Source organism: Poecilia latipinna, unplaced genomic scaffold (assembly GCF_001443285.1).
Source record: "Poecilia latipinna isolate Pla-1442-1.1 unplaced genomic scaffold, P_latipinna-1.0 Scaffold2, whole genome shotgun sequence".
Taxonomy (NCBI): domain Eukaryota; kingdom Metazoa; phylum Chordata; class Actinopteri; order Cyprinodontiformes; family Poeciliidae; genus Poecilia; species Poecilia latipinna.
In genome coordinates this window covers 639,536-664,943 of record NW_015112618.1, presented here as the reverse complement: position 1 = coordinate 664,943, position 25,408 = coordinate 639,536, and the positions used below count along the sequence as shown (strand labels likewise).

The 25,408-nt window shown below is 39.0% G+C and overlaps 2 protein-coding genes across 4 annotated transcripts in view; both read left to right on the top strand.

Moving 5' to 3' along the window:
- The window catches only part of tsc22d2 (TSC22 domain family 2), a 44,588-nt gene extending 42,252 nt beyond the window's left edge, over positions 1–2,336 (top strand). The window contains exon 3 of the mRNA XM_015041376.1: positions 79–2,336. Coding sequence (XP_014896862.1) covers positions 79–369 — 291 coding nt within the window. The 3' untranslated portion in view covers positions 370–2,336. The remainder of the gene's footprint in view (positions 1–78) is intronic.
- Positions 2,337–8,504: 6,168 nt separating this feature from the next.
- The window catches only part of rubcn (rubicon autophagy regulator), a 25,248-nt gene continuing 8,344 nt past the window's right edge, over positions 8,505–25,408 (top strand). The window contains exons 1-18 of one of the 3 annotated variants that reach the window (XM_015040849.1): positions 8,505–8,915; positions 11,351–11,504; positions 11,950–12,033; positions 12,961–13,120; positions 13,258–13,364; positions 13,514–13,763; positions 15,006–15,422; positions 15,947–15,994; positions 17,208–17,303; positions 18,093–18,208; positions 18,315–18,513; positions 18,772–18,879; positions 19,613–19,687; positions 22,875–22,935; positions 23,297–23,429; positions 23,561–23,706; positions 24,095–24,159; positions 24,617–24,855. In XM_015040849.1, the coding sequence (XP_014896335.1) occupies positions 8,875–8,915; positions 11,351–11,504; positions 11,950–12,033; positions 12,961–13,120; positions 13,258–13,364; positions 13,514–13,763; positions 15,006–15,422; positions 15,947–15,994; positions 17,208–17,303; positions 18,093–18,208; positions 18,315–18,513; positions 18,772–18,879; positions 19,613–19,687; positions 22,875–22,935; positions 23,297–23,429; positions 23,561–23,706; positions 24,095–24,159; positions 24,617–24,855 (2,499 nt within the window). In that variant the 5' untranslated portion in view covers positions 8,505–8,874. The remainder of the gene's footprint in view (positions 8,916–11,350; positions 11,505–11,949; positions 12,034–12,960; positions 13,121–13,257; positions 13,365–13,513; positions 13,764–15,005; positions 15,423–15,946; positions 15,995–17,207; positions 17,304–18,092; positions 18,209–18,314; positions 18,514–18,771; positions 18,880–19,612; positions 19,688–22,874; positions 22,936–23,296; positions 23,430–23,560; positions 23,707–24,094; positions 24,160–24,616; positions 24,856–25,408) is intronic. The other 2 variants (XM_015041022.1, XM_015040933.1) reach the window with 2 other exon arrangements.

The window sequence follows — 25,408 nt, the reverse complement described above, 5'->3', positions numbered from 1 at the left end:
GAATGTTTTTTTTTTTTTTTTTTTGTTTTTATATTTCCCCTTTTTTTTTTTTTCCCCCCCCCCCCCCCTTCTTCTCAGGACTTGGTGAAGAGCCACCTGATGTATGCTGTCCGTGAGGAGGTGGAGGTGCTGAAGGAGCAGATCAAGGAGCTGTACGAGAGAAACTCTGTGCTGGAGCGTGAGAACGCCGTGCTGAAGTCACTGGCTAACACGCACCAGCTCAGCCAGCTGTCCAACCAGCTCAGCTGCCTTTCGTCGCCACAGCTGCAGCTGCACCAGCCCCCGTTCATCAAAAACAGCACCCACTCCCTGGTTCACCATGAGGGGAGCCAGGGCGTCTCCTATCAGCCAAACATCACCTCGGCGTGAACTCCCTTACCCTCCTTTTTTTCCCCCACTTTTAACTCGTGTTTAAAGACACGCCTCCCACGGACAGGAGCAGAATGTCCTCGTTTGGGAAAGACGTCAACTGTCCTCTCAACCCTTAAAGCAAAAGACCCGGCTCTGCTCGGTGCATTTGCATTGCTGCCATTGAAGGGCCCTCACACTAAGACATTTACCAACACTTAAAGTCTTATTGTGCCCTTTGTTTGGCTGCACGTGAGCCGTAAAACTGAATGTTGTCCTTTAGCAGGAGATGAGGGATGGAAGGGGGGGTTCACGAGCTTGGTGAGTTTAAACTGTTGGGACAAGCAGTGCTGGAAGACAGTGTTGCAACAGCAGTCCTGCAAAGAATATGTAAAATGAGACTGAAACTGTCCTCCAAGTGTCCACTTCTCCACAACACTCCAGGGCTGGAAGAGGAGAAGGCCAGACATGGCGCTGGTCGGAATGAGCAAAAAAAAAAAAGAATACGTCCTCGTTGAGCGGAGGAGGACGAGATCGGCCGTCTCTACTCCATCAGAGCGAGACGAGAACCTCCGCTTTTTAAAAATACATGTATGCTGCATCGAATGCTTGTTTTCTCAAAGCCTCTGTACTTTGACATGAATCGTAATAAATACTCATTAGTTGTTCAGTTTTAGCAATTCATTTATTTATTTCAGGGCTGCTATTTTCATAATGTAAAATGAACAATGTCATGAAGTTACAAATTCAAAATGACTTTAGTTTTTTTGGGTATTTTAACATCTGTCGGATATAACATCTTCTGGTTTTTCCAACGTAAATAAGTAGGCAATAAGTTCCTTGGTTGAAATTGTTCTCGAGAACTGGTAACACTAAAGGTGAGGTTTTATGAGGTGAAATCCAGGTTGAATGTATATTTTGTAAAGTATTAAAAACGCAGAGGGTTTGTACAGGACAATACCTGTTATGATATAGCATATGTGATGGGATGTTTCAATAAAGAAGTTAATTTACTTTTAGGCTTTTTTTTTTTTTTTTTTTTGAGGAAAAAAAATTTTGGGGTTTTTTTTTTTTTTTTTTGGGGGGGGGATGAAAAGCTGTGAAAATTGTTCAACCTACTTTATAACCAAAGACTCAAACTGTGTTAAGTCATTTTTATTAAATGCACATGTTTTTTTCTAACTCTCCTTCCTTACGTTTTTTTATTTTATTTTCTTATTTTGTGGGTTTGGATGTTCTGCATGATCTGTAACCAGACCACCTTTTTACCTCATGGGTTTTTTTTTATTTTTTATTTTTTATTAAGATCCAGCAATCTTATTTTCTGTCAAGTCTGTGAATGATTGTTAGACAATTTGTGAACAAGAATGGGAACTGTGAGCAGAAGGGGTGGAGTAAGTAGAATGTTTGACGCAAAAGGTTTGTGGCGGCAAAACAAACAAAGGCTGGAGTTGTATTTTTGTTCAGCGATGAAGGGAGGAAACCTTGTGCGCAAGATGTGTGAGGAGTCATCTTTGTTCTCATGTTAAATCCGATGTTCGGAGGAAAGCTGTTGGCACGATTTCATCTGCAAAGTGCAGCACTTTGCATTCAAAGACCAGAGAGCAATATCCGTGGAAACTGTTAAAACATTTCACACTTTAAAGCCTCTGGGCTTATTATGGGATGTCCTGTCTGTTTCACGTCTCTGTGCCTCTGGTGCCGATGCCTTCAGTCGGCGGGCCGCTCGGTCCATTTCTGTGGCTTAGAACCAAACCAAGCTGCTTGGTAAATGTACAATCAGACATCTTTTTTTATATATATCTTTCTTTCCCCTCTGCCCCCCTCTTATTTTTTTGTTCTTCTGAAGGAGACACCGTGTACATACTAGATGTACTGTATGAAAGTGATCACTGAGCCTTGGAGAAAATATCAAAACAAATGCCCTTGTAATGTGCTGTTAAAGAAAATTTTAGTTTTCCTTCAGAAATAAATGACTTGTTTTACCACATTGTGCCGTCGGTGTATTTATTAAGGTTTCAGTTTTAACATACTGGAGTTTCTCTCTAGTATTGATCTCTGACGTCAGACGTGCTCTGACTGTAAACAGTGGGATGTGCAAACAAAAAAAATCTAATTTAGGTCAAACATAAACATGACCGCAAGGACAAACGCTGCAGGTAAAGTTATGTTTTATTGGTCTGTGACATAAACACTTATGTAGAAACACCAAGAGGCTCATATTTTTTTCTGTACCTTTTCTGGATTTCATCCCCATAGCTAGATGTTTTATTGTGAGGAATCTTGATCAGGATTTGTTTCCCCATTAGTTTCACATTTTCACCATAGAGCACTTTGCACCCAGAAAGCAGGCTTACAAATTCTGCATTTCCTATAAAGAATTAGCAGGAGGACCCTTTAGCTTTAATCTGCTCTCTTGTGTAACAGGTTTTAGTTTTGGATTTAGGCGGTGGAGACATTTTCTACCTTTTATAAAACGTTTAATACCTTAAAATTGGATAAAAGTTCAATTTTACTTATAAAGCTCTTTACAAGTGACTGCTGTTGACTAAAACACTGAACATAAAATTGCAATAGAGAGCAACAGACACGAAAAATAAGATATAAAGACCCCTAAAACATAAAAATACCGAGATCTCTTTCTAGAACCGAATCTTACATAATCTCTAGACTAAACATTAACTGCAGTGTTTCCTTTTCAGGTTTTCTGTTTTTAGGCCTTGAATATCTCCAGCTATTCAAGGCCTTCCTCTCCCAGACTGTTTCTGCTGTAGCTTCCTGTTAGCCGGGACTTTTTCTCACCTGCTGCTGTCGCATACCTGGATCCTTCTATTTTCAGAGCAGCCATTGCCCAGAGATTTGTCATCTCTCTCTCTCTCTCTCTCTCTCTCTCTCTCTCTCTCTCTCTCTCTCTATCTCTATATATATATATATATATATATATATATATTTATTTTTATTATTTTTTTTGTTTTTGTTTTTGTTTTGAGCTTGTATCATGTAGATGTTATTTTCTTAGACGCCCTAACTCTAAAACTGTAACTATTCAATCATAAACTCCCAAAAATTACATCACAGTCTTGTCGCAACAATAAATAGAACTGAGAATATATTTTTCATGATCCCTACTGAACATTAAAAATAATTATACCCACAGAGGAGGTGAAGCCTCCTCTAAATTCCTCAGAGCTTAATTCTGATAACGTTCCTGAGAATCTGATTTGATTGTTGGTTAGGAGGAATTTACTTGTTTAGCCCTGAAGGAAGTAGTTACCTGTTTTCCTTAGAGATGAGCAATATTCTTTTGTTTTTTTTCCCCTGTTGTTACAGAGGGAGAAGGAAGATGACACCAGAGCATGCAGAGGTACGTGTAAAAACCTAGATGACGCCATCCTCAGCCACTTGTCAGCTACGTGTCGACTCGCACATGAATCAGAGTGTAAATACAAATCAGATTTCTCATTTTCTCTGTTTTAATGAATGCTGGCTGGATGGCAGCTAATGTTAACACCTGGATTTAACATATTTTATTAGGACTTTATGTGTTAGATCAAGACATAGTGAGTAACTATCACAGACAACGATTAATGACTTGCAACATTTTACAAACGAGAATCTGAAAAGTTGAGATTCAAGCTTTATAATCAGATAAAGCTTGGTTAAACAATTAACCTGATAAAGCTCCTGAAGTCTACAATCCATATTTCAAGAGAGACGTGGTAAGATGGCAGTATTTTCTTTTCTCTGATATCCTGGCGAAATCAGTTGCCTACAGTCCACAGTTTTGGTGGAGAACATTAGGGAACAAATAGCAAAATGAATACCAATGAACACAACAGACTGGTCATAGAGAGTGAGAGGTTCAAATCAGGGTTAGATAAGAAAGCAACAACCCAAGCTTTGAATATTTCGCAGAGCTCTGATCAATCCATCATTTCAGAGCGGAAACAATATGTTACAAACCTACATAAACACACTAGGACATGTCTGACCGCTTATACTGACAGACTCGGCAATGATGCCATTAATCAGAGAAGCAGCCTGGCGGATTCTGGTAACATTAGAAGAGCTGCAGAGATCCACTGCTCAGGTGAGGGAATCTGTTGACAACTCGTCGTGCGCTGCAAAATCTGGTCATATGAAGTCCTGTTTGTAATTTGCAGCAAGCAAACTAAAATTAAATCAAATGAACTGTAACTAAAATTAAACCTGTTTCTTGTATGCCTGTATGTGGAGTAAAGTTAACATGGTGGTGGCAGCAGCAGGCTGTAGGGTTTTTTTTTTTTTTTTTTATCAACAGGGAGAGAAAAGCTGGTCATAGTTGATTGATAAGGTGCATGCGGAACAATACTGCAATAAAGAGGTTGCAAAAGAAGTCTACACATCCACCCAGAGCTAGAACGGACTGGTTCAGATCGAGTCATATTCATGTGTCACAATGTCCCAGTCAAAGTCCAGATCTAATTTCAATTAAAAATGCACCTCCTTTTCAAATTTGAACTGTAAAATTACTTAAAAAGGCACAATAACTGTAAGATATTTTTATAGGATAATTCTGAATTATCCTACAAATAATTATAATTATCCTATGATTCTGACTATATGTTTTTTGCAACTTGGCTTTGAATAGAAATATGTCCACCTGTATACAGGAGACATAAGAGCATGTTAGTGCTGGTGTTCAGACTATTCTGCATCCAATTATCTGCATGTTTATGTTTGGGTGCAAGCAGATCCAACACTAAAGATGACCTTAGTCATTCACCCCCGTTAGCACTTATTACGCAGTTTTCTGTTATGAGCAAAACCTGTCATTACTGTCAGGAGGGTGAGAACATTTTCCCAAAACAATAAGTTTGCAAAAAAAAAGTACAGTTTCTTATAATCCAGTTCTAAAGTCCTTACAATGGATCCCTGGAGCTCAGAAAACAGATATTAAAATACTTATTTTAGTTTACAAGTCATTGAACGGCTTAGCACCAAAATAGATTAAAAAGCTGTTGTTGTATCAACCTTCCAGACCACTCAGGTCTTCTGGTTCTAATCTATTTTTCATCCCCAGAACCAGAACCAAGCATGGAGAAGCAGCATTCAGTTTTTATGCTCCATTAATCTGGAACAAACGTACAGAAAACTACAAAACTGCTTAAAAATCTGAGTTCCTTTGAATCGATGCTAAAAGCCATTTGTGTACAGTTGATTAATTGCAACCGGAACGTCATAAAGTGTAGTTTGTATTTTTAATCCTGTCCTCATTTCCTTTTACATTACCACTACAATGTAAAGATTCGTTTTGCTGGTTTGTTGTTTTATTTCCCACTATTCATATAAAGCGCTTTGAATTGCCTTGTTGCTGAAAATGTGCCACACTAATAAAAATCGACTTTCAGTCAAATATATATTGCTTAATTTTAGTTGTAGACAGTGCAGAAGTGGCAATATCCTGAAATATTAGGTAAAAATCTGAAACTATACAATAAAAATGACTTAAAGTCCCACTCTGAATGCCAACCATAGCTGTAAATTTAGAGCAGAATTTGTTTGTCTGAAGCACTGAGATGCACGATCATGAATCTATTTGGTCTTGAATATTGAGAAGATCAGCTTCCCTGGAATCCAGGCTCCTGTGTTTACAGGTGCTGTCATGTCATGTGCAGTTCCCCTCCCCGCTCCCCTCTCTCTTTTACAAAGTTACATTTAATCTGATTGTCTTGCATTTTGATCCAATCAAAGGAGGAATGAGCCTCGAGGCTATTTTTTGCGCCAGTTTTTCTACCGACCTATGGATGGCCTTCTAGTTTCTATGGATGATGTTTTGCTTATTTTAATGAGTTTATTGCTATTTTGCATTGTAATCACCCAGTAGGCTTTTATTTTCACTGAGTTCTTTCCTTTGTTCACATTGTCTGGGTTTGACTGATTAATTTAGTTTTTGTTATATAACATGGTGGAAGAGAGCCTCAGGAAACCAGAACATTTTATTCTGCAGATGACATTTAACTGAATTAAATCCAGTTCGGTTTTTCTGACACACTCCTAAATCACAGATCCTGTCTTGGCATAAAAGTGAAATCCAGAGCTCCACTTCAAACAAGCACTTGTTTGCCATCAAATCCTGAGGCAGCATTCTGCTTGGAGGAATGGGAAGAAGGAGAACTGAACTGCACAATGCGCTGAGAACGGAGCCGTTCCGTAACTTGATTAAACAGCGTGCTTTGCCTCATTTGGGGTTACGTAGACCCGGTTGTGTCAACCTTCCACCACAATCCCAACTCTGAAAGAGCAAACTCCAAGAGCAGCGCTATCAGGCTCTAAACATCACTCTGTCATAAACTGGATCAGCCAGGCTTTGCGTCACTGTGGCAGGCCTTCCTTTTCACATACTTTCCACAGATCAAGTGTGTTCATGCAGCGGCACTTCACAATTATGAGTCACTCAGGCCCCATTAGCGTTGTGGAAGGTTAGGAGAGGGTGTTTTTAGCGTCACCATGAGCAAAGTGCTTCAGCATATTTAACACCAAGAATGAATGAATGAATGTTTCGCTGCCCTACAGCTTTATTCTCTCTTTGTCTGGACATGTTCTGGCTCCTGAAGCTCATTTTTCATATGTGACACATTAAACACCGCTGGCAGACAATGCAAATCTGTCTTTTGTGTAATATCAATTGATCTGGAGCAAAATATATAAAAGATTTATGGCATTAGTTTTCAGCCCAGATAAAACGTTTTGTTACATAATAAGTTTAACACAGTTCCTGAGAGATTGCAAAGAGTGATTGTAAAGCAGTAAGGAGTCTCTGGTTTCATGTAATATCGTAAAAGACAATGGAAGTCTTAGTCAATCCAGGAATTCGTCATTTGTGCTGCTGACATTGTTCTATGTCGAAAATACATGAGTTCATGTGTGTTTTATGCAAGCACAGTCACTCATTCGGTCACAGTCTCGCCTAATAAACATCCTGTAAAAGAAATTACATCTTCTCTTTCAACTGTGTCCTTATTCTTTATCTTCTTATATTAATTCTGACCTCAAGTGTGTAAAAACACGTTCTGCAATAATTTACTAGAAAAAAAACAACAGAAAAGCAACATATGATCCAATAGCTTATAAAATCATGGAAATGATTCTTTACCAGTGTCTCACTTTGTTATGGAGGATTTTAGCGCAGCTCTTCTTTACAATATAGCTTAACTGCTTTCATGACCTGGTTTGAGTTCAAACTTTGGCCAAGGTCTTCTCACAGAAATCATTATTACTCTGCAGTTGTGCAATTACTGCCATTTTATTCTTATCACAAGATGTACTGTAAGGTCATTGTTGATCATTTCTTGTTTTTGACATTGTGCTAACACACCTGTATGATTCAAATCTGCAAACTGCTTTTAGTATTTTAATTTAACTTTCCCTTCAGATCCTACAGGAGCTTTTCTATTTTGATATAGTTAAAAATAATGAGAACGTGGAGCCCTGTTGTGTGGTTTTTGAGGTTAGGTTAAAATAATTGTAGAGCCTGGTAAAGAACAGGTGGTTTTTAATATGTGCCAATGACCTAAAAACCCAAGAGAATGACGTCTTCTTTTTATGGTAGCGGTATAATAAATATAAACCGTTTGGTCCTGACACACCACTGCCATCTAATGATAGAAATAAATTGTTTCTTAAGCCAAACAGTTTGGTTCTGTTCAGCACAATGGCGCCGCCACGTGGACGTAATATAGTAGTAACCTTTCTGAGGTTAATTAAAATACAAACAAAAAGGAAACATATTGACTTTTCTATTTTCTCAGAAAAAAATCTATGAGTTCACTTGATGGATCTAGTGTAAAGAAATGTTGCAACATTTTTCGTTTCCACAATTTGACACTGAAAAGACAAACTAAAACAAAATTTATAAATAGCACAAAACAGCTGTGTTGCATCATGGATTTTTCTTTAAGTCATCTTTTTCAACCACGATAAATTAAATAGTTTGATAAGAAGCATAAATTGCATACTAATTTCTAGGTTATATCCCGTCATAAGTGTTATTTTGATGTTGCTATTTTTAAACACCAGGGGGCAGTAGCTGCCAAAGGTTCGTTTGGAAGTTGCATAGAAAGGTCTAGAAAGTTAACCGGTAACTGATTGCTCAAATCCTCTCAATGGATAAACTGAAAACTTACTGAAATCAATTGAAAGATATTGATTTACATCCACCCAAAAAGACTAGACGAAACAAAACCGCCACTATCTAATTTTACAAATTTTGCTTCTTCAGTGCAAAAGTAGGCAGGGCGGCGGCCGTTTGCACCGCCCACTCGCTGATGCAGCATCCGCCTATGAGAGCTGATATGCGGCCTATTGTGTTTTGATTGCTGGCTTGGGTATTGTAGGTACCACAGACATGGCGGCGGGAGACTCGGAGTTTAGGTGACTCCCTCCAGAAACCTTTGCAATAGCGTTAAAACTTTTTTTGAGCATAATATCACAGGAGTTAGCGGGAAGCTGGCAGCTTTGGTGGGCAGCCGGCTCCGCCTGGAAGACATGATGGAGGTTACGGCGGAGGGAGAGGCGGAGGAGCGCAGGCAAGTGACAGCTTGGGCTGGGCGCATTACCTCCGGATAGCCGGGGGTTTCGCCAGATTAACAACACAACTAAAACACGCATCGACATTCTTTTTTGTTGACTGTTTAGATAAAGGTGGCAAGAAATGTTTTATTTTTGTTATTACAGAAGCGCCTTTAGCGTGAGTTTTAGCTGTGATGCTAAGGCTTAGTGGACATTTGTATCCAGTCATTAAAAGTGAAGCTGTTATCAGACACTGATTACTTTGACAGTTTTGTTACGTTACGTTATCTATTTGAAATGACTTCCAGTTATCCATTAGCTTTATTATTGCTAATTATTAACTAAGCGCTCATAGATAAATGCTAATCCTGGTCAAGTTGTGCTAGCAGCTAATGCTAACTGTCAAATAAGGTTTTGCAGGTTCTCCGTGATATTGTTGCCTTTAGACATACGAATTCGGACAGTTATGTTACTATTCACATTTTTTTCAAAGTTTGACAAATATGATTCCAGTGAATGGTAATACATATATATAAAAAACAATAAAAAACAATTAAGTTGTATTCTTAAGCAGATTGGGTTTTCTCTCTCCGTTTTAACTGTAAAATCTTTATCAATGTTTGACAAATTTCTACATGTATGCTTTCATACACAATCCGTTGTAACCTATTGAAAATGTCAACCGCCTCTTTGAGTTGGATTTTTAACACACTTGGTTAACACTTGAGGTATTTATAACCTACACGAGAACAGTAGCATTTGTTCTCTTCCAGAGCTGCAAAAACATAGCTCAGTTCAATCAAAAAGTACTTTATTAACTCCGGAGGCAAATTAAAGGTTTTAACTTGTACAATTTTCTTTAAAGAGTTGTTGTAAATGACTTTAGACAGGAAGGAACTTCTGTAGCTGTCTGTATTACAGCACAACTAAAGAAATCTCTGATTGAAGACTCTGTTGTAAGGTTCTACAGTTGTCCCCAGAACAGAACCATCCCTCATTATCAGATTGTTGAGCTTTTTTAAGTCTCTGGTTCTGATGTTGCTGCCCCAGCATATGATGGCAGAGGAGATTTTACTCTTCACAATAGACTTGCAGAGCTGCAGCAGCCTGCTGGAAGCACTGAAGGACCTAAACTTCTTTTAAAAGTACAGTCTGCTCTGTCTTTTCTTGTAAATTACTACACTGTTGTGTTCTCGCTTTTCTCCAGTTGAACCCCCAGGTATTTCTACTTCCCCACCACCTCCATTTATTCTCCCATGATGGAAATGGTGTTTGACCTGACCCTGTTTCTTCTGAAATGTACAATCTTCTCCTCTATTTTGTTCAAATTCAAGATAAGATGATTGTTTCCATGACACAAACTGATCCACCTGCTCTCTCTACTCAACTTCTCATCCATTTCTGAAAGACCTGATGACTGCAGAATCATCTGAGTATATCTGCAGATTTGGAGAATGGTTTTGGAGTTCATAAAGCTTGTTCTCGACACATCATCTGGGCTATTTTTTTATTTTTTATTCTGAGTTTCATTTACTGCTGGAGAAGGACTTTCCAGGAGTGATTTTTTTTCCTTAGTTTTTGTTCCTCTTCTTTCCACCTCCAGCAAAAAAACAGATTTCTCTGCTCCTGTACAAGCCTTTAGACACACTCTGTCCTCTGTTGCTGCCTAATTTCAGCTGGCTCTGCAGTATGTGAGGAATTTTATCTAACTTTAAGCCAGTTACATGATGTAATTTGATTAGTGGCTGACCACAACAAGCTATTTCACACCAACAAGATTTGTTCTCATAAATGTGACCCTCTGCTCTATCAGAGTTATCAGTTCTAGTCTGATAGAATGTGTCTAAATTTACCATCTATCATTCTATTTTAGATTTACATTGTGTGACATATCTTTCTGTCTTTTTCATTACCTAACAAAAGCACAAAGTTATCATAACAGACCGTCCCCTCCAGACACTATCTACAGATTTGTTCTCCTTGCAGCCACGTATCTTTAGAGGGTAAAAAGAAAGTACTGGATTGAAAGCAGCATGACTCTGAGCTGTAATTTATGGAGTATCTCATTCTGATAGAGCAACAGAGATTTCGATATGAACAATACAATAATGTCATTTAGAAAGTCAAATAAACAATGTTGAAGTTTATCTATAATCTAGGCTAATGTGAAATGAGATATGAATTCCTAGACCTCTTATGTTATAGGTAGAAGTGGTTGTAGGTATAACATTTTCTCTGGGAAGCATCGAGTTGGACAGAAAAGCTATTCACTGGACTGTAACTTTCATTAAGTTGCTGAGACATCCTTTTTTTCGTGGAATGTGTTTTGATCTGTTGAACCACATTGCTGTCACCAGCACTTCTTTACTTCCCTCCTTAACCTCCTCACCCTGCGTCTTTTTTTGTTTTGTTTTGTTTTCTCCCCATCCCGGTCCCCCTTTTGTGCTTCCAGGAGGGAGCAATGGAAGCTGCTGTCCAGCCTGAAGACCACGGTGGAGGGCCTCGTGTCCACCAACAACCCCAACGTCTGGTCGCGGTACGGCGGCCTGCAGAGGCTGCACAAGGACATGAACAACATCCTCGGTCACAGACTGAAGAACGAGCAGGTCAGGGGATGTAGCTTTGTTTCAGTTTTTTTTTTCTTTTTTTTCTTGAAGATGAACTTCATATTTCATCGGTGGGGCGTTCTCACACTTGAGCCCAAGTTGCAGCTTTTGATCAACTTTGACCCTAACCATCAACTTGGCTAGCCAACTGAAACGTTGACAAGTGATTGAAAACATAACATGGAAAAGTTTTTTTTTTTTTTTTTTTTTTTTTAAGCCATTTTACAAAAGATTTCTCTTAATAATTCACCAAAGAACCTCACTATGCTTTAAAGGAGATGATAATAAAGTGATACTGATACTGACCATTTTACCTTAGACTCAACCATTGTTGTTATTCGGCAACATCCCAGACTTTATTACAGTGTTGTTCTTTATAACTGCTTTTTGTTATTTATAAAAACTGATATTTCTTAATGTTTTAAAAACTGGTTTACTGTTGCAGATCTACTACAAGCAGCGAGACTACTGGCCTTTTGTTTGGTGTGTTCGCTACATCAGCCCCCACCTCGCCATGCACGTTGAACAGGTATGGGCTTCTCAGAGAGGGGAACAAAAGTGAAATCATAGCATCAGATTCAAATGTTTGGGGAAATTTACTTGTAAATGTAAACTTAGAAAAAGAGAGGGTGATTTCTTTCAGTTCTGCATTTCTCATGTGCACACTTACTAGACCTAGAAACTTTGTGTCGGTTTCTTGCTTGGTAAGTTTGGAAGTGTCTTGAGAAAGTTAAGCTACAAGGATAATTTAATTTTTCTATATTTGTTTAAACATCAAAGTAGTTCTCTAGGTTTTGAACATATCTTTACTGCAAATTAGGACTATTTGCTGCGACGATATACTTCCTCATTTGGTAACTTAAGACAGGAAAACAATGATTTATTTCATAATACAGGATGCATAGGGATTCATCAAATGGATGAGGGCTACTGTAGCGTCTAGTTTACTAAGGATAAAAGGATAATAAATTGAATTCATGCCAATGCGTTCTCTGTAGTGTGAATTAATTTGCGTAAGAAAAAGGATGAAAATCCGCTTTAGAAAAAAAAAAAGTACATTTGGAGGGGCAAAAATCATTAATCATAAAAAAATGTCAGGCATCCTAAATCTTCTTATGTAACTTGGTAGGAGCGTTTCATTGTTATGTCATGTGAAGAATGAAATGAATCCCCACAGCTCTTTGCTTTTGTGGGATTTTTAAGCAACAGATGGACTATTAGCAGCTGAAATGTAATTATCCTAATTTTTTGCTGCTGTTGCTGATCAGCAGGGCTTAACTGTGACATAACAGTCATGTGATCTCTTGCTTTCTGTTCTTGTTAGTTCAAGTTAAGTGCAACTGTGCACCTAGCAAAGTGTTCTGGTTGATTTCTCGTGTTTTGTAGAGCTTCAAAATAACAAATAATATGTTTGCTTTGGATATAAATATATTTATTTTGTGTTTTCATTTTTCAGTTCAGTCACCTGGAGCCGGTTCTGAGCAGCGGGGTGCACAGCGTCGGTGAGAGCCACAAGGCCGAGCGCTGGTTGCTGCACAGCTTGCAGGTTCATAAGCTGTCAGCTCAGCTCAAACCTCTGCTCAGGCATCTGGGAAACACACGGAAATATTACAACGGTGAGCGCACTGGTTGGGAGTGAAAATCAAACACTGTTTACTCATTCCATGTTCTCCAGTGGTTCCTGTTTACATGTTTTTTTTTTTTTTTTGTTTTGGTTTTTTGTTTGTTTCTTCCTCGTGTCCGTGCCCGTCAGACGACGCCTTCCTGCTGAGCGAGCCTCATGTGACGGCCATGTTTCAGTGTCTGGAGGCTGTGGAGCAGAATAATCCCAAACTGCTGGCCCAAGTAGACACGGTTGGGGTGGGTTACTCAAGCTTTCAACGTGTGCTTCAAACTGCCTCTGTTTGGAAGAAATTAGTTCACCATCATCCATTCGTCAAGTATGGTTGAGTGTAAGTTGTAGGGAGTATGAAAAGGAATCACCTCAAGTGTTGATGTCCTTCCTCCAGCTTTCCCCGCTGAAAGGCTCTCCGTGCCTGAGTCTGCTGAAGAGCCAGAGCCTGTGTGTGCTGCCAGGGGCCGGGGGGGCCTGGAGGAACGCCGACACGGCTCCTGGAGGAGACTCTCTGAACCGCAGACTAACCACCTCAAACTGCTCTCTGCGAGAAGCGGTCGCAGCCAACCACAGGCCAGCAAACACTACAGCAGCTAGATCCCCTAAAGGCAACAACACAAGTGAAGAAAGCATCAGTACCAAGTGTAGGTTTTATGTGTCTCTGAATATATCTACATCATGTTTTCAAGATGTGCTAAAAGGATTTATTAGCAGGTTGTCCTTTTCATTCATGTTTTTTCTTTGTAGTCGTTAGGTTAAATATTAAACGGGTGGAAAAATCTATTGCTGGTTTCTGCAGGGTGAGTTAATTATCTTTCCCAATGACTGACAAAAGAACAAAGGTTATTGATCCATCCTTATTTCTCCTCCTTCACTTTTTTTGAATCGTCAATGATGTTATGCTAGCTAGACTAATGGTAGATGGTCGTCTTTTCACCCAGATTTTCAGCAAGTGTTAGTAAACATATTGGCTATGTTGCTGTGGATTCACTGCAGTTTGTTTGTGAATTGACTGACTGAACTAAACATACAGAAGGCTAATTGTTTGCGGATGAGATCAGTATTTGAGACGCAGCCACTTTATAACAAAAACTGTTTCGATGTTTTCTCAAGCAGGAAATGACATTTTTTGTACTCTTCATCAAGTTACTATCAGGCTAGGTTTCTTTTATACATCAAGACAGAAAAGCTAAAATTTTGAGTAGTCCAAATTTTAGAAATTTAGATTAGTCTTGTATTCCTAAGTAATCAGGCAGATGCTGCTAGTACAAAATGCTGCAGCCAGAATCCCAACAAACACCAGGGAAGTGAAGTCTTACTGTTTGTGAAATGAGAGATTTTAAAACATAAACTTTTAAGGCAGTGAATTATCTCAGACCTACATACGTTTTGGAGTTGATTCTCAGGCGTGAACTGTGTAGAGCGCTCAGATCATCAGTGTCCTTCACTCGGTGTCCTGCAGCTATGGAGCGAGATGAGGTGAGGCAGCTCAACATCGGAACAAGTTGCCTAAAAACCTGAGCTGTGCAAAAACTAATGATGTTTATTGTCCTGTTTAAATTGGGATACAAGAGATTCACTGCAACTTGCCCATGAAAGGCAAAGTTTACATTCAGTTTGGTATCGTTTTTCGTTTTAAATTAAATTTTTTTTTTATTATTCAGTACTTAATACGTTTATTTCTTATTTTAATGTAATTTTCTTCACTCCCTTTTCTTTTCATGTGCTGTTGTACAGCTGTGCTTCCCCTGGCTGAAATTTGGCATCAGTAACAACCGTAGCAGAGTTCACTTTTTTGCACAATATAATAAATCAAAATAAACATGTTTTTCTTTTTCTCTGCAATTTTTCTGTGGTAATATTTTTTTGTTGATGCTGTGATACAGACACTACCTCTCCAGCCAGCAGCGTGGAAACTCCGTGGGTGGTCGCGTCCAGGCCCGGGGACGGTGAGCGAGGTGTGACGCCGTCTCCTGGATCAGTCTCCGTCCCTCACATCTCCCTGTCGGAGTCCCCATCCTCATCCGTTCAGCCCGAGGCCGGGGACTCCTGCGACTCCGACGATGGACCGGAGTATCTGGCTATCGGTAACCTGGGGCAACGCAGTCGTCGCGATTCCCGAAGCTCCATCCACAGCAGCGAGCAGGACCAGACAAAGGAACCTTGCACACAGCAGAGTTCCCAGACCTCGACCCCGCCGAGGCGCTCGTCTTTCTCAGAGGGTCAGAGGGGCCCCGGCAGGGGGGCCAAAGGACACACCCGCTCGTTTTCAGACACGGGGATCAGTCAGAAACTCAGGAATGGTGAGTGACAGGGACTGAATGTGCCAGACGACTAAATGCGCAAATATATTAAATAATGAAATGGTTTTACTGATGACATCATGTAAAGTCGAGCTGTTTCACTGGGCTAGTTAGCTAGCAGTAAAAACGAGCCGGATTTATTATCAGAGCGAGACGCTCCGACTGCCCTCTGTTGGGTTCCTACACAATCTGGGAAAGTCTGGAATTCGATTGGTGTCTTTTTCAGATTTGGATGAAAAAGTTTGGAAAAATATTTTCATATTCAGACTTTACTCCCTAAATAATATCCATCTATCTGTCTATCCATATTGCTCTCCATCCCCGCTGTGCTGGTCCGTCTTTCTGTTTTTCCGTGCAACATGTAAAATATGTAGGAACCCTGACTTTGTAACTTCCTGCCAGAAAGCGCTTTAAAGTTGACCTAACTTCCTCTGTTTTGCTCAGATTTGTTTTCCCTTTCAGCTTCAGTTAAACTGTCTTTCTCCTTTATCTCTCTACTCTCTCTTCTCACTCTTTATGCGAAGGAGGAGGCCACAGAAAAATCACCATAATAATAGAGGATCCAGTAGCAGGTTGGCAGTGCAGTTTACCTGTACTCCCATCATTTGACCCCATTTCACCCTCCCTTACTTTTTTTTACTGCATGTTTATGAATTTTACCCTTCTCATTTCCAGTCTTGTGCTCAGCTCGCGATTGGTTCCTCAGGAGCTGTATTTTATTACATTTTGATAAATTGCTTCAAATTCATGAAACAAATGGTTACCTCCATTGTGACTTTTCTTTTGTTCATGCACATATTTGGTTTCTGTTTCCTGTCCTATCATTTCATTGAAAGTATTGCACTTTATTGTACCTTTTTTTTTATGTTCAACAAGGTGAGGCAAAGAACTTTTACAATCAAGAATTCAGCAGACTTTTTATGATCAAGTCCAAAATTGCATTTAGTTTAAAACACTTTACTCCATAGCCCAAGTTTAATAGTATCTACTGCAGTTAAAAGAAGTATTGAACACATTTTTCTCAGTTTAGATATTTCTAATGGCGTCAGTGGCTGGAAATTTCCACCAGATGTTGGTATCAGCCCAAGATATCCTCACCCACAATACAATCGAAGCAAATTCACCCCCCACATTAAGTCGTGGGTGGAATAACAGACTTCTGGTAAATATGTAGTGAAACAAAACTTGCTTGGTTAAGAGCAACTTCCAGGCCTCTGTGGGGAAACTGAGTCACATGCTTTGCTGAGGAGTGATTCTGGTCCGTTCTCCCACACAGACTGTCTCTAGTTCTTTCCATAGATTTTCAGTTGGAGTCGAGAGATGATTGAATCGTTCCGTCTATTAAGAGCTTCCTAGACCGTGTGCTTGGGATTCCTATCTATCCTGGAAAACCACACTTGTTATCAAGAAAGGACTGAGCTGTCCTTTTTTGAAGGGCAACTCACACTATGATGTTCCCACCTGCAGACTGGTGTCTTTTTTTTTTTTTAGGAACTAACTTCTTTATTACAGACATGTGATGTGAATATCATGTCAATGGAAAGGCTAGAAATGTATTTATTCAGGAAAATTGATGTTCAATGCTTATTTTAAATTATTGTACCTGTTTCTCCATGCAGTTAATAGCCATGATTTATATAAACAAATATCACAAAGAAATTAAGCATTTCATTGTCTTCCATCACTTTTTCATACACGTTTCCATTAAGGATGTAGAATGCAGCTCAAAATGCAGTGAATAAGGTATTTTTATAGTTTGTAAAAACTTGTGTTTTTGTTCTTCAGAATCAGCAGGCGAAGACTCCAGCATGAAGGACTACAGTCCCTTCTCTCCTCAGCGCAGCGATGCCAGCACCCCCAGTTCTCTTTACATGGAGTCCTGTGAGTCTCATATCCTGTCAGAAAAAGATTCGTCTTTTCGTCACGTTCAGGTTTCAGTTGTATTTTGTTGTTTCTTTGTTGTTTTTGAAAGAAGCAGAAGTTTGGTTTTATTTTACTACAAAACGCATAATTAAACACATACCTGATAATTAATATATCAGGTATGACTAAATACTTTTTTCTTCTTTTTTTTTTTACTGAAATTTATTTTAGTTCAGATCAAGAGCTCCAAGTTTGCACTGCAAGGACACAATAAACCATAATAGGAAATCTTTCTTGGAAGGAAAAGACTTCAATTTCTTTTTTTTCTTTTTTTTTTTTTAAGCTGACAAGAAAACATGAGATTCCCAGAAAGGGAAAAAAAACAAAAAACATTTATTGTTTATGTGACTATAAAATGATTTGCTGGTATAAATTTTTACTTCCATAAATTCAAAATAAATGTTTATTTTGAGCATCTGCTGTTTGGATGACCTTAATATTGCTCATAATATTACTCCAACATGTTTATTGTTGATAAAAAAAAAAAAAAAAAAAAAACTTTTTGACAGGTTTTGGAAAAATTCTTAAAATAAATAATTGTAATTTATCTCGGAAGCAAAATCTTACAGTGAAAAGTTTTGGAAAATTCATCCCTTTTATTCTGCAGAACAAAAAAACATGTTTATAAATGACTTTGAGCAAATTCATAGATGTAATAAGATACAGCTTAATCAGACATAATTTGTTTTCCCTTGTTTGTGTGTTTTGCGTATTGACTTAAAGTTGTGCGTACTGTGTTGACATCAGATGGGCCCCAGTACAGCAGTGTGCCGGATGGGATGTTCAGGAAGCCATCGAAGGGACAGAGCCTCATCAGCTACCTATCAGAGCAGGACTTTGGCAGCTGTGCTGACCTAGAAAAGGTAGAATCATGATTCACCTCGGGGTCACGGTTTAACAGGATGACAAAGGAACATGAAGAGTTTAAATTTGGGAGACAACATGTTGGGTAATATCCATGCTTTGCAGGAAAATGCTCATTTCAGCATCTCGGAGTCCCTCATCGCCGCCATTGAGCTGATGAAGTACAACATGCTGCGCCAGGAGGAGGACGGTGAGGAGGAGGGAGACAGCGACTCCGAGATTCAGCAGCTCAAACAAAAGATCCGTCTGAGGAGGCAGCAGATCCGCCGCAGCCGTCTGCCGCCCTACACAACCTCCCAGCACCGTACGCCAAGTTACAACTCAACACCCAGCTCTCTCTTAAAATATTCAACTGATTAGTATTTTACATGACACTTAAATTATGTAAATAACTTGTTGGTAAGGGGGGGGCTTTAGCCTTTTTACCTATTTTAGTTGCTGATGTGATATGGGACAAAACATGAGAGAAAACCTAACAATCTTTTTACCAGTTTCTGCACATCTTCAGAAAAAAGTCATATTTGTTTTGCATAACTTGTTGAAACTGTTTCCTTGTGCTCAGATTTCCACTCCACTGACAGCGGAGGCTCCAGGAGGAGCTCTCAGGACTCCTACCAGGGCCTGTCCGACTCCGGCTCGGCCGAGGAGGTGGAGGAGTGTGAACTGCAAGGTAAAGAGAGGGAACGAGGGATGAGAATGGGGGAAAAAAATTACAAATTTATTTGATGGCTTATTTTTTTTTTTTTTACAAAAGAAAAAGTTGATCAGTTTCATCAATATAGTGAGGTGTAAATCATGCAGGGGATCGACTTCACTTCTAGCTGCTTTCAAAGATCCAAATTTATTACTTTAATTTATATCCTTCCCAAAACATTTTTTGTAAATTGATTGTTTTGTTTTTATTTTCCCCCCTCCATTTTCTTCATGAATCATCATCTCATAACATCGTTGGCTGCTCACCAATCAGCTTTTATCATCTCCTATAACCTGCAGATCAGAGTACAGCGGCCAGTCTACTGACTGTGGATGTAAAATATTCCTACTGGCGACACGTGACGAGCCCAGTAGGGGCTCATATGGGAGCTCCGGCTGTAAAAGCTTCATAAAATCTCCCGTCATCTGAAAACCCGAGATGATTAACAGAACATCTACGTCTAAACATGCATTATGTCGATAATTAATGACTCTCTTGGATGTGTGCTCATTAAACCCGGGTGTGTTTCTTTACGTTTTTCAGTACTGTTGATTTATTAACCTTTGACCTTCACAGCTCCCTTCTCGGTGCAGACTGTGTTTGGCTGGAACACTAACACACCTCTGTGTCCAGTGTTGAAATGTCTGAGTGGGTGTGGGTGTGCTCCTGTGGGCAGTGGCAGTGCTGAATGTTAGTTTCTGTCTCTCAGATGGCTGTGAGGGCCAGACCCTGCTGGCGGTGTCTCAGAGCGGCCTCTCCTTGTCACTCGCCTCCCTCTTCTCAGGTATCTGCTGGCTGACTCGCGGCTGACGCAGCTCCGTACGGCTCTATATACTGAGAGGAAGCGGGTGGCTCTGATCCAAACTGGGGGGAAAAAAAAATACCAGCTTTACGCTTCACTGGACTTTTTGAAGAGTCTGTAATTTATAATGACTTTGAAAAGTATTCATACCGCTTGACATGTTCAAACCACAAATTTATAAGTACTTAGAAAGTGCTTGAAATTTTATGCAACAGGCAATCGACCGTAATTGTGAACTGAAATGAAAGTGGCGTAGTTTTTGTTAAAGAAACCTGGGAAGCGTGACACATTTTATTTAGTGACCCAGAGTCAAAAAGAATGGAATAGAATAGAAATGACTTTTATTGTCCCACAGTGGAGAAATTGACGTGCAACAGCAGCAAAGTGACAGAACATTGAGACATGTAGTGTAATGCAGAGATTAAAAGAATGTCAACTTAAGGACGATATACTGTACTGTGAGGGATAGATTATAACATAAATGGTTTAAGCCAACCGGTGTAAAATGGTTTGTACAACAACCTCAGCTTGTCTTTAATAGGTTTGCACGTCTAATTTCAGATTTGAATGAAACTTGTGCAGACCTGCTTTCAAGTCTTTCCACAGATTCATAATTGGATGATTACGCTTTGGCACGTGCCATTACAGTGTAGCTCTTACCTGTAGGCTAGTTGTTTGACTTTGTTGCTGAAGCTTTACTCCAGTAGCGAGTCTTTTGCCGAGTCTCAGACATTTTCTTGTTGCATGGCCTCATCCAGTCGCTGTCAGCTCAGATCAGCTTCACTGTTCCTGCTTTGAAAAGCGTCCCCCCAAATCATGATGCTGCCACCACCGTCTTTGTTTTGGGAATCGTGTTCAGGATGCTCTGCAGTGCAAGATTACAATCCTGACCAGAGAACCTTCTTAAACTTTTTTCCCACACCACTTCCTTCAGATTTTTAAAAAAAAAAAAAAAAAAAAAAAAAAAAGTAATGCTTAATTTTTCTTCAACTGCACCAGGTTTTATTTTGTATTAAATACACGAGAAAAAGTGAAAAAGTTTAAGTGGTATGAGTTATTTTGAGAGTTACTATAAATTCATCTTAAAACACGTTTCTATTAGGATATTATTATGTGATGGTATTTCTTTTCTGCTGGACTTGTGATTATAGTTTGTCGTTGTGCACAACAGTTAAGGTTCTAGGAAAAGTACAGAAAAAAATAACTATGCCTTTTCTTTTAATTCAATTTACAAAGGCCTTTTCTTGTTCATTCTAAAATAACGATTATTGGAAGTAAAACGCCTGGTCATTGGCCTCAAAATTGTGATTTATAATTTGCTAATAAATAGACATATTTGAACATCTACAATGGTCAGACCAACATCATAATTAGAGAGTGATTTGTTTTTGTTTTTTTCTTTTTCTGTAGAAGTAGCTGTTAATAGTGAGATTAGTTTCTGTGTTACTCTGTCTTGTTTGGAGACGAGCCAGCTGCCTCCTCACCTGAGTTGACCTGTGTGCTTGTTACTCTGCTGCTTCAAGGCTTTGGTGGTGCAGGAGACGGGTGTGCCTGTATCTGTCACTGTAGCTTCTTCCATTATCATAATCCATCCACTTCATTATTTTATGTTTTATAGTAGTGAGTATTTATAATCCTCTTGTACGTTTCCAGCACATTTTGTTCTTTTTTTTGTAGGTACTGGGATTCAATATCTAAAACGGGAAGCAACATATTAAGTGTGTTCTGTTTTTTTTTTTTTTGTAATAATAATAATGACCTGCCGTTATTTTCTGCTTCATGCAACTTAAAGCATCGCTTACCTTGATGGTAGATTCCTCAACAAAAAGTCTCTTAATTTTTCTGTTATGATCGCACCTCACTCCTCTTTTTGCCACAGACTAAAATCGTGTCAAATTTCAGTCACCAACCTGCCTGAATAATCAGCGCAAACAGAGCCGTCGTCTCACGCTTACTCATCCAAATCAAGCTGTTTCTCTAATTATGCAGATGTTTTCCTCTGCAGAGCTAAAAAGCCTTTTTATTGACTTGATTACCAGCTCTTGCTGCTGAGAACGTCTATTGTTGTACGTGTGAAAGGCTCTGACTGTAATCTGTGCTATGTGACAACAAGCCGAAATGTTGATCCTGCGATAAAGAGAAACTGATGAGAGGAAAAAAAAAAACAAAACCCTGCAGGCGTTCTCCTGCTCTACCAAACCTGTTCTACTCATTTCCTTTCTTTGGTGATGTAGAAGAATCTGTCAAGCTTCTGCTGCATGCTCCTGCTTTCATTTAATAATCAACGAAATGTTTTTTTTTTTTTTTCAGTAGATTCCTTATTTTGTAAAGTTTAAATGTTAAAATGCTTCAATTTAACTCTGTAATGGCTTTTTGTACTCTTCCTGTAGCTAATTCTATCTTTTTTTTACTTCCTGATGGGGAAACGAAGCTAATGAGAAACTTCTTCCAGTTTTTGCTTTTTAACTTGCTATAGAATTATTTTCCTTCTATTTGTAGCATTGAAGTCTTTAAATCCCTGAGACACTTTGAATATTTTATGGTACAACACCCTTCACAATTGGTAGCACCTCTGGTAGAGATCTGTACTAGTGTAAAATAAATAAAATAAAATTTCAAAGACTTTTATTTGATATCCTTTGCTGTGAATGGTGGCAAAATATTTAGCCTTTAAACACCATTTGTTACTTGAAGGAGATGTTAATTTATCTTTCCCATTTTGAAGGTTGGATAACTATTTATCTATTTGCCCTGCGTTTTTAGAATTGCTGTCTAAAATTTTGTCGTACTGTTTTGCCCAGTGACAATAAATGAATTCTAATTCTATTTCACTTTATATTTATTCCTCCAGGGAAACAATGAGTCACAATTTTTACTGATTTAAAAGTTTCTCAACACTCTAGTCAGCTTTAAATTGGATTTAAAGTACCAAAATGCTTCCGATTCATTCGTTAGGAATTGTTGGGCGCTTCTCTGGTTGTGGCAGTAGCAAAGTTTGTAAAAACAGTTTCGTATTGTACTGTAATCCAAGATTAATTTATTTTACTGCTTTTAACTAATCTCTACCAGTGGTGCAAAAAAAAAGTGAGGATACCTTGTTTTGCAGGTTAAAACTTGTAAACCTCTGATGTCCTCTGATTAAACCGCTCTGTTCTCGCTGTGTCTTTAGATGCAGACATAAAGCGCAGTGTAAGCTCCAGTGGCAGGTCCTTCCTGAGCTCTGAATCCATGTAAGTTACAGTTTTGTGCATTATTAACTCGGTCTTTTTTGGTTCTATCTTTTGAATTCTGGTACTGTTTGATCTTTCTAATCATTTTTTTATCCTCTGCAATGTTTTTGTATTTCGCAAGTTTAAATCTCTCAGAAAAGGTAAACTGGTACAATAAAACCAGAGAAAACCCCTCATTTGTCCTCCAGAGACATTTTTCAGGAACTTCCATTTTATATCAATTTGCATCTTTTCTGCACTGTTAACCAGACTGGGGGTTTTTTGCTGCGCTTCTGTTAATTAGCAGAGAACAGGTGTGGCTAAAGCAGGTTTTTTTTCCTCTAAGAGGTATTTACATGTTGTTCCTATTGTTTTTCTTTAGCTCTCCCTCCTTCCTCCAGTCTAACTCGGCTGAGTCGGTGGCGATGGGTTTGCTCAGGCAGTTCGAGGGCATGCAGCTTCCTGCAGCTTCAGAGCTCGACTGGCTGGTTCCAGAGCACGATGCTCCACAGAAGGTGCAACGTCTCATTTTAATCTGAACTAAAACATGATGGTCCCTCGTACAACAGTCATAGGTTTTGTGTTTTGCAAACATGTTCTGGAAAGCAGTGGAGCGTATCTAAGCTTTACTCTCGTCTCCTACCAGCTGCTGCCTATTCCCGACTCTCTGCCCATCTCTCCTGATGACGGAGAGCACGCAGATATCTACAAGTTGAGGATTCGAGTTCGAGGCAACCTCGAGTGGGCGCCGCCGAGACCGCAAATCATCTTCAACATCCATCCTGCACCAAAGTCCGTAAACATAAGTTCTCCCTCACTTTGCTGCCTTTTTAAATCTGTTGTTTTAATCGTTATTTATTGAAAAGCTTTTCATAAAATGTATTGACTTAGTTTGAACATGTGGGGCTTCATTTTTTATCAGAGCTACCTGCCAAATAAGACTGTAACAAACCCTGGGAATTAATTTAAAATAGTTGAAATTTAAACTTTTAACACGTGATAGTCAAGGACCTAACAAGAAAATATTTTTAGTAATGCCATAAGGTAAACCAGTCTTCTTTGTTTTCACATTTAAAGATATTTCAAAAAAATTACTTGAAAAATGGATTGTAGATGTCAGTTTCCATAAGACCACTGCAACCTAAATAGCCAAATTGTTTGGTGTTTTGTTTCATTTCAGGAAGAAGATCATTGTTGCCAAGCAGAACTACCGCTGTGCTGGATGCGGCACCAAAATAGACCCAGGTATGACCTGCAGCCACAGTAATACTAATGCACAAATGGATACAAAGTGCAAAATGGTTTTAAATTGGGTTTTACCTTTCTGACACATTAAGACATCCAATATTAAGTCCTGCTTAATAGACTGACAGACACTTCATTTATAGTCTGTTTCTATGTTTTTATTTCTTTCTTCGTTTCTTTGAAAAATGGTTTGCTTTTAATAGCTTCATTCATCATCTCAATTATGTTAAGTACTCTCTACTATTAAAAATACTCTTTTTTTTTTTTTTTGCATTGTAGTTACAGTTGTCAGTTTGTTTGTCACCTGTTTGAGCAAATCAGACTGAAAATCGCCTAATTTTTTTTTGTCTTAATTGATCAAATTTATACAAAAAGTGGCAATTAGATTTTTTATTTTTTTTGTTTGACTACGTCTTCTCTCCTCCTGTTGTGTTTCTGCTGGCTGCCCTCGCCTCAGACTACATCAAGCGACTGCGATACTGCGAGTACCTCGGCCGCTACTTCTGCCAGTGCTGCCACGAGAACGCCCAGGCGATCGTTCCCGGCCGAGTTCTCAGGAAGTGGGACTTCAGCAAGTACTACATCAGCAACTTCGCCCGGGACCTGTTGAGCAAGATTTCAGGAGACCCTCTGTTCAACCCGAGCGACATCAACAACGGCTTGTACAAGAAGATCAAGTCTCTGGAGTCTGTCAGGGTGAGTTCAGAGGCGGTAACATTTTCCATGCTGATGTTTACGAAGATTCACGGGTTGCATTCGGCTAAAGGAGACATTTCTTATCCTCACAAACATCCCAGAGGGACGAATATCAAGTCCACAGAGAGTGAAATAACAAACTTGTGACCTGCTGCATTTTGAGTGAGGTGGAATGAATAGAGACATTCAGCATTTATCAGCTGCAGTTAAAATGATGCTAAAAAAAAAGTCTCCTAATGCTGCTTCAGTGGCACACAGCATTACTGAGCTGCAGGGGGAGGAAAGAAATGGCCAGAAACAAGATTTTAATGTTTCTCACACAGCTCAATGGAAAACGGATTCTTCCTAAAGAAAATTTATTTAAACCACCAACCATATCTGAGGTTTACATTATTGTGGGTTTACGTTCAAGTAAATTTATTCTGCAGCGATGCAACCTAAACTTCTCAGCACTGAAGTTTATACATAATAATTAAAAAGAAATGACCCCAAGATAAAGAGAAAAGCTCAAAACTTATTAAATAAATAAACTGATACAATTTTATTTAAAATT